The sequence below is a fragment of the Melozone crissalis genome, unplaced genomic scaffold, assembly GCF_028551555.1.
Source record: "Melozone crissalis strain CALT ecotype California unplaced genomic scaffold, PUWL_Pcris_2 ptg000032l_1, whole genome shotgun sequence".
Taxonomy (NCBI): domain Eukaryota; kingdom Metazoa; phylum Chordata; class Aves; order Passeriformes; family Passerellidae; genus Melozone; species Melozone crissalis.
Genome location: NW_026535810.1, coordinates 6,189,777 through 6,197,774, shown reverse-complemented (window position 1 = coordinate 6,197,774; position 7,998 = coordinate 6,189,777). Strand labels below are relative to the sequence as shown.

The 7,998-nt window shown below is 51.2% G+C and overlaps 1 protein-coding gene across 1 annotated transcript; it reads left to right on the top strand.

The window, feature by feature from the left end:
* The first annotated feature begins 2,239 nt into the window (after positions 1-2,239).
* On the top strand, positions 2,240-3,817 carry RPRML (reprimo like). The gene has a single exon (XM_054281707.1). The coding sequence runs from the start codon at positions 2,690-2,692 to the stop codon at positions 3,023-3,025; it is 336 nt and encodes a 111-aa protein (XP_054137682.1). The 5' UTR covers positions 2,240-2,689; the 3' UTR covers positions 3,026-3,817.
* The last annotated feature ends 4,181 nt before the right edge of the window (positions 3,818-7,998 follow it).

The following is a 7,998-nucleotide window of genomic DNA, read 5'->3' as shown; positions in this document are numbered from 1 at the left end:
TCTCACTGCAGACCCCATTAGCCAGTTTTAGGGCATCCAAATTCCTTATTTTCCAGCCTGGACATGCTGCCTATATGGCCTTTCCCATCATGTGGGGCTTTCTGCCCACACGGTTGCCTGTCCCCATGTGCTGCGCTGTGTCATCCTGTGACTGTGTCTGAGTGTTTCATGGAAAGGAAGATTAGTCTTAACTGTCTAGAGAGGACTATGGCATCCTGTTTGGCTCTGCACACCCCCAGACCCAACCTGCCATCCACGTCCCAGGCCCTCTTCACCAGGGACTCATCCTGCCCAGCTCCTGGCTGCCCAAACTGGCAAGTGCTGCTGCTCCCAAAGGACATGTTGCTCTGTGTGTCCTGGAATCTCCTGCCCAGAATGGGCTGTGATACTTTCAGCATGGTGCAAAAACTCTAAAGAAAAAGGAAAAAGTCACAAAATGAAGTATTTGACCTGCCTTCACCTTCCTGGGCTGGTCCTCTCTGAGGACAAGGATGGAATGAACTCAATCCAAGATGCTTAGGTGGAATTCCCTTGCGAACTGCAAGAAGGTGCTGCTTGTCCTAAAAACATTGCAATGTGAGTGTCCCATCCCTGGCAGTGTTCAAGGACAGTTTGGACAGGTCTAGCAGAAGATGTCCTTGCCTGTGACGGGTGTTAGAACGACTTAAGGTTCTTTTCAACTGAAACCATTCCAAGATTCCACAATGTTACCTCCAGGCACTGCATAATAGGCAGTGGGACGCTCCAGATTTTGGGATCCCTGGTGGGATGAAGGCAGAAGCCAGCAGGGGAGTGTTTGGGAGCCCTGGCTGACCCATCACCACAGGCTGTGACCCGGGAGCAACGGGTGCAGCCCAAATCCATGCTGGGGTGTGCCGGGAGAGGAGATGTTGGAGCTGGAGCCACCAGAGGGAGCAGAAACTCCTTCAGTCTGAGAGCACGCAGGGAGAGGATCCCCAGTGCCAGGCTGGGGCACTGGGGATGCTCTGATTTCCCGTGGGATTGTCCCAGGTTAAACACAAACAGATGCTCCTTGGATCAGGGTTTTCCCCTCCTTCCTGCGTAACTTCTGCTGCAACTGCTCTACAGAGTGGGCAGCAACCCAGAGAGAAATGCCAAATTCAGAACAAGGAAGAAAATGCAACAAGTAAACCCTGAACTGAACTGGTCTGAGCCCCTAAAGGCACAGCAGCAGACCAGTGGATCCCAGCTGCCCAAAAGGAAGATCACTTGACACTGTCCCTGCCAAGCTGCCCGCCACCCTCAGCCACCCACATGTTCCTGACTTGAGCTACAACTCATCAACCCTCATTTTTGTTTTATTAGAATCTCCTCGAAGGCTGGGCAAAGGAAACAAGCCAGCATGTACATGGATAAACCAGGGCAAAGCTCTCACATGGTACTTTGGGGGTAATCTGCTACGCTGGGCCATCCAGACAGATTTCCAGGCAAATGCCAATGGACACAGCCAGGGAGCTTGGACATGGCACTCCTGTGGGCACAGCCCTGGGATGAGCAGGAGTAGGAGTAAGGCTGACAAGCTGGGCATCCTGACTCATGGTGTCCCTTTGCAGGCACAGAGAGGGGAGTGATGGTGAAACTTCCCCTGGAATTGCCTTGGTGGGGCCAAGGGGCCTGTGATGCCCTGGGTGCTGCAGTGACGCTGCTGTGGGACCCAAAGCTGGGGATGGAGCAGAGATCAGGGGGCAGTGCCTCCCTTTGGAGGAGCCAAAGTGAGAAGGGGAGGAAAGGGAGACCACGTGCCCGGAGGAAGAAGCCCCCAGCCAGAGAAACGGGATGCAGAGAGGGGCTGTATGCAGCTCTTCTCTGGAGGCACAGGACAGGCATCACCAAGCAGAGCTGGGGGTGGACTGGCTGGATAGGACCTCACTGCTCGGAGAAGGAGTGGGTGGCACAGAGCAGCAAGAGGAGATCGGTGACAGCAGCGCTGACCTGAGGCTTACAGGGACCTGCCAGCAGTCCGGGATGAACATTCACCATGCAGGATGCTTTTGGGAGCAGGTGGGAGGGCTGGAGGGAGGGATGAGCTGGGTACCACCCTGCAGGGCCTTAGGGGTGGGTCAGCCCCCACCTGGGGGTGGCACAGGGGTGGGGGTGGCAGGGCAGAGATGGGTGTGCAGCATGGGAAAGGGGTGGGCAGCAGGGTGAACATGAGGGGGAGGAAGGCGGGCCTGGGGGGAGGCTGGAAGGGGGTGGAGTTGCTGTTTTTTCTTTGAGCACAGTGAAGACTTTAGCTTGTAACTTGCATTTGTGGAGCTCCCAGCCGGCAGACACCAGCTCTCCTTGCAGCGGGAGAAACGCCGGGATCTGGCAGCACTGCTTCACTGTTTGGGGGCAGGTTGGGAGGGCAGGGGGCATGGGGTGGTCCCCGGCTGCCATCCTCTCCCCCAAATCCCTTTCTCCTTTTCTCTGCCTCTCCTTTTGCTTGTCTGGGGGCTCGTGCTAATGCTCTGCCACGAGAGATCTGGGATCCAGACATCTGTCAGCTGCACGGACCGGCTTCCCACCTGCTCACAGCCTTGAGGAAGTTCCCTCTCCATCCCGGGCACTGAGAGAGGAAGCACAGGAGGTTGCTTGGAGCTGCTGAACTCTGGCTTGTGAAGGGTGGACAGGGGGATAACAAGCTTCCCTTTTACCTTTGCTGAAGATTTGGGGTCACACATAGACCATGAATGGATCCTTTTTCAACCAGACTCTCCTGGAGCAGGCAGCTGACCCCAACAGGACTCAGGGCTTGGGGATGCTCCTGGCCTGCTGCAATGGGACCAGCACGGTGCTGGCAACTGATGGCGGCTCCTTGGTCCTGGCACCCGATGAGAGGAGCCTTTTCATCACAAGGGTGGTGCAGATTGCTGTCCTCTGCGTCCTCTCCTTGACTGTGATGTTTGGTGTCTTCTTTTTGGGCTGCAACCTGCTCATCAAGTCGGAGAGCATGATTAACTTTCTGGTGAAGGACCGAAGACCTTCCAAGGACGTGGGCGCTGCAATCATGGGACTTTACTGAAGCCACCGGGCTCTTGTAGGCAAGTGAACTGTATGGACCTGGTGTTGAGATGCACATTCCCATATGTTTGGGGCGACTGGGTGGAGTGAGAAGTGAGGGAGGGGTCTTTTAGTCTGTCTGTGTCCATGGGAAAGCAAACCTGTTTTTCCCAGTCAACAAAACGTGGTGGCAAATGGGAAAACCACCCTAGAGCTGTGTGAAGCACAATGAATGACCAGCATTGTGTTGCATGCAGAAATTGCTTAAGTTTTGCATGAAACTTGCAGAAACAGTGATAGTGTGGAGATCTGGACTCCTTACTGCTGTTACCTTGGATACCGCTACCTGGGATTTAGAGCTAAAAAAAAAAGGCAAATAAGTCGTTACAAAAAGAAAACAAAAGAACAAACTAATGGGAGAGCAAAATACAGGGCACAGACCTCATCTTTGAGAGGGGCAGAGGAAGGGAAGTGTGGGTCATAAAACAAAGTCTGCATGTTAAAAAATGTCAGTCTGTTGTGTTTTGGACCTTGAGCATGCATCTTCTGGTAGTTTTGTAACAGGGAAAGCATGTTGTTCCTTATTTTCCTGACCTATCCTGTTAAATAAACTGGTACTTTCTTCTTTTGCTCTATGGTGGAGGAAGAAAAGAACACGGATAAATATAAACCCCTTTCCACCCTTAAAACAAAAGCATGCTTGTTTTGTACATACTAGCCTCTTTTTCCAAGTGCTACGTTGTTACAGTCTGAGATTTTGTAATTTTTGAAAACTGGTGAAAATTCAGGAAAAAACCAACCTGTTTCAAAAGAATTTTGTGCTGTCTTTATTACTTCTCTGTGTGTGTGTAGTTCAGGAATTTCAATCCTAGTTCCAGGTATAATCATCTCACCTTGAAGTGAAGTGTAATTAGAGGTATTTCTTTAAAGCAGAAACAACTATCATTTTTCGCAGGCAAGTATCACTTTCCACAAGCAAATGAATTAATCAAGAACTGTGTATTCCAGGCTCGTGTTGAATACCTGCACAGTGCTGAAACACAGACTCATAAAAATGCTCTGAGTGCCTCTTGCCAAGCAAGATTTCAGCCTTTGAGGTAAAACCTCTAGCAGATGACCTGTCAAAGTTGAATTATGTGAGAGAAGGAAGACTCCTGACCTTTGTTCTGTTATGGAATTACAGCTCTGGCTGTGGGTGTGAGGTAGAAATAATTTGTGTTTTGTTGCACCAACAGTATTCCTGCTGAGTTCACTTCTGTAGTGGGAAAGCAATCCTGGATACTGGAGGAGCTGATGAGCTGAGCCACTTGGATATACATCTAGAGGAACAGATCTCTGCCTTTCCCAGAGGGAAAAACATGATTAGAGAATGTTTTGTAATTAATCATTATTTGCTGAGTACCTTCTCAAGGTTCCCGCACGATGCAGAGCAGGACCAGTGTGGTGCTGTCTCTGATTGCTGCCACTGACCTGTTGCGTGTGTCAGCCTTAGGAGCACAGTGACAACGTGGCAGCAGGGGCAGAATTTGTGATTCAAAACTTTGAAATGTCCTCTTGGTGCCAGTGGAACAGCTGAATAGGCAGCTCTGGTTTTTACAAGCAGTTGCAGGTCTGCAGACCTGAGCCACCTTCTCAGTGAGAGGGTCTGCTGCCCTGCTGCCACGTGTAAAGTGGCCTCACACAGCAGCCTGGAAGGGGATTTTGGTCCATGCTGCTGCGAGGGGTGTTGTGACCATTGATCTCCTGGAACAGACTGCTCAGAGTGATGCCTTGGATGCAAACTGGCACAGAGTGCCCAGAGCAGCTGGGGCTGACCCTGCATCCCTGGCAGTGTCCAAGGCCAGGTTGGACAGGGCTTGGAGCAACCTGGGATGGTGGAAAGTGTCCCTGCCCACAGCAGGGGCTGGAACTGGATGAGCTTTTAAGATCCCTCCCAACCCAAACCATTCTGGGATTCCGTGATTCCATGGTCTCTTTGCTAGAGTGCAGACCACTCCCATTGGAGGAGCACAGCCTGGTCAGACATCAGGGTAAGACATGAAAAACCCCAAAGCATGCAATGACCAAGCTCTGCAAATTCTTGGGCTGTACTTGTGTTTGTAATCTAAACGTGTATCTGCATCTCCAGGCTGCTGTGCTGTCACAGGATAACCCAGATGCACCCACTGAACTCCCATCCCATCCTGCTTTCAGCTGGCATTTGGTCCCTCTTGCCAATCCATCCACCAGCTGGAGGTCCTCAGAGGAAGCAGTTGGTGGCACCATCCACCTTTGCCATATCACAGCGCGCCCTCGTATGCTTCTGCCTTTCTTGTGCAGGGTTGAGACGCTTAAAACACTTGCACACATCCGTATCCAATTAGATTCCCAATAAAAGGCTGATTACCCCACTGAGGGGGAATTATTTGTGGAAAAGAAGGCTGGCATCATGAAAGAACCCCTTGGGTGAGAGGTTATGGGTCTAAAGACCATCATGGTTGCTTAAGGGAAGGTACTGAGGGTACCACAATGCTCCCCAGATCTCAGGGGAAGAGCTGTGATCTCAGATTCCGAAAACCCAGCTGTCCTGCCCCAGAGACATGAGTTCTGCAGCTGGAGGATGAGGTTGCTACTGAAGGGCCACCATAACAGCTCTTTCTGCTGCCTCTCCCCACAAGCTGTAGTTTTTCATGTAACACCTCCTCATTTAGCAGAAGCTCACAAGTGCCAACCTGCTCCCAAGAAAATTCAAACAGTTTTTTTGTAACTGTTATTTATGACTATATTTTAAATTTTTGTTGGCAATTGTTTCTTGTAGCACAATAACTTCCAGAGTGCCACTGGGGTGCCAGGAGCTGTTCAAGCATGACTGAGAGATGCTGCTGGAGGGACAGGGAGGGAAGGGATGTGCTTAGATGGATCATTCACATCAGTGGCAGACTGAGGATCAGCCATCAAGTCTCATCTAAGATCTCCTCCAAGCAGTGGAACACAAGCCCGTGGGACTGGTTACACTGGTCTGAGTCACTGATCCATTTAGTCTGCATCTCTTCTCTGAAAACATCCATGACTTTAGGCAGTACATGGTCTCGGGGGTCCTTCCCAACCTTAATGATTCTTTGACTCTATGACTCTGTGGTCAGCCAAGTTGTCCTGCCCACCAAGAGCAACCTGTCCTGGATCTTCCCCATCCTCCTCCAGGCACAGCTGCCTGTCTCTGGTCTGGTCCCCACTTGCTGTGATTCTGTTGCAGCTGGAATTTTTTCTTTCTAGACAGGCAGCGGGGAGACAGCAGAGAAAGGCAAGTGATCACATTTTCCCCTGCCTGCGAAGGGAAATCCTCTGATTATGGAATCACTGTCTGTACAACTGCAGAAATAGAGGTGGTTTGACCCACCTGGAAAATGATGGCCATACAGATGTCCCTGTGGTGGGGAAAGCACCAACGTCCCAGATGACACCCACCTCTTTCCCCTGCCTTGGCAGTCTGGACTGAGGGAATGGAAGAGTTAAACACGATGAGACAGACAGACAGATTGTGGGGGGAAGAAGGATCCCAACCTGAGCCTGGCATCAGAGGCACCAGAGCACCTGGACCAAACATGTACAGTATTTAATAATTCCTGAGAATCGCCATGGTAATGAAGCACAGAGTCAGGTTGCTATGGTAACAGTTTGGGTGTTTTTTAGGCAGGGAGGCATTACTCAGGTTGTAATCTCAATCCAGACTAAACACATTTCTGAGAGCTCAGAAAATAAGAAAAGAAGTAAAATGAAATCAAATTAGATAAGTGGCAGTTTCCTGTCTCTTTTCTGGCAGTCCTGGGTTTGTTCTGTAGATAGATGGAGTGAACCAGGTTGTTCCAGACACATGTTGCCCTGCAAAGCCTGAGGAATAGCTGGAGTGCATCTCTGCAGGTTTAAACTGGATGCTAGAGGGGGTGAGGGGCTGAACCCCTCTCATGGTCTGGGATGATGGCCTGCCACCACCTTGGCTCCTTGCCACACCTCTGGCTAGGTCCAGGTGTGTCCCCAGCTGGCTGAAGGGAAGGACACTCTTGTCCTTGCAGGTGTGACACACCAGGGAGCAGTGATGGACAATCGCTGGTCCTGGCTGGGCCCACAGCAGGGTGCAGTGCTCCTGGGTAACATCCTCCCCACATCCCAAGTGATGGATGTCCCAGAGCTGGTCTCCAAGACAAGACAGGCATTTGGGGGCTGGAAAGGGGTGACAGACCACTTTTATAAATCCTCATGACAGACCGAACAAGAGAACACGTTTCCTGGGCCCTGGCAAGGTCTCCAGGCTGCTGTGCTCCCCAAAGGGGCATCTATTAAGCAAGATGGAAATTTCCTGTGTCTCCCTTCTGCCCTCCCAGCTGTGGGCAAAAAGGCACTCCCACCTTCCCTCCCAAGCCAAAGAGTGGCTCCAGCCACCAGCAAGTGTATGAGGTCTGTCCAGCTGATGCTCATATGGAGTTTAAATTCAGTCCTGGTTAAAGCAGCAGCTTTGTGACCCTGTTTTCTCTGGAGGAAGCTGAGGCAGTGCGTGTTGGGTTCACTTAGCAGAGACATGGCTTGAAATCTGCAGTGCCTTTACTCAGGAGCATCACTCCACAAATCCACTACCCTCAGCAGGGATCTCTTGTATGGGCTGTGCAAGAGCCATTAGCCTCCAGATAAAGCCTCTGTAGTCCTTTAGCTCTGCCAGAGAGGGACAAGTTGATGCCATCAGAGTCAGGGACTCAAGGGAGTCTGAGGCCAAACAGTGACAGAGTTCAGAGCCAGCTTTGCCTTGTTGAAGACTTTGCCTGACAGCTTCTCTGTTTGAAAGGGAAATGTTTCCCTCTTTCTGTGTCTTCCAGCTGCTTTGCTGCTGAGGCTGCTGAAGATGTTTTGGTGTGGAATTCCTCAGACTCCCTGCCCTGCCCTGGCCCCGGCCCCATCCTTGAGCATGACTGGAGCTGCCAGCTTGGCACTGGGCTTGCTCTCTACTCACGTTTGCAGAGTACCTGG

Bases quoted from the DNA above. Each gene is read 5' to 3' on its own strand.
- RPRML (XM_054281707.1), top strand. From the start codon at position 2,690: ATGAATGGATCCTTTTTCAACCAGACTCTCCTGGAGCAGGCAGCTGAC.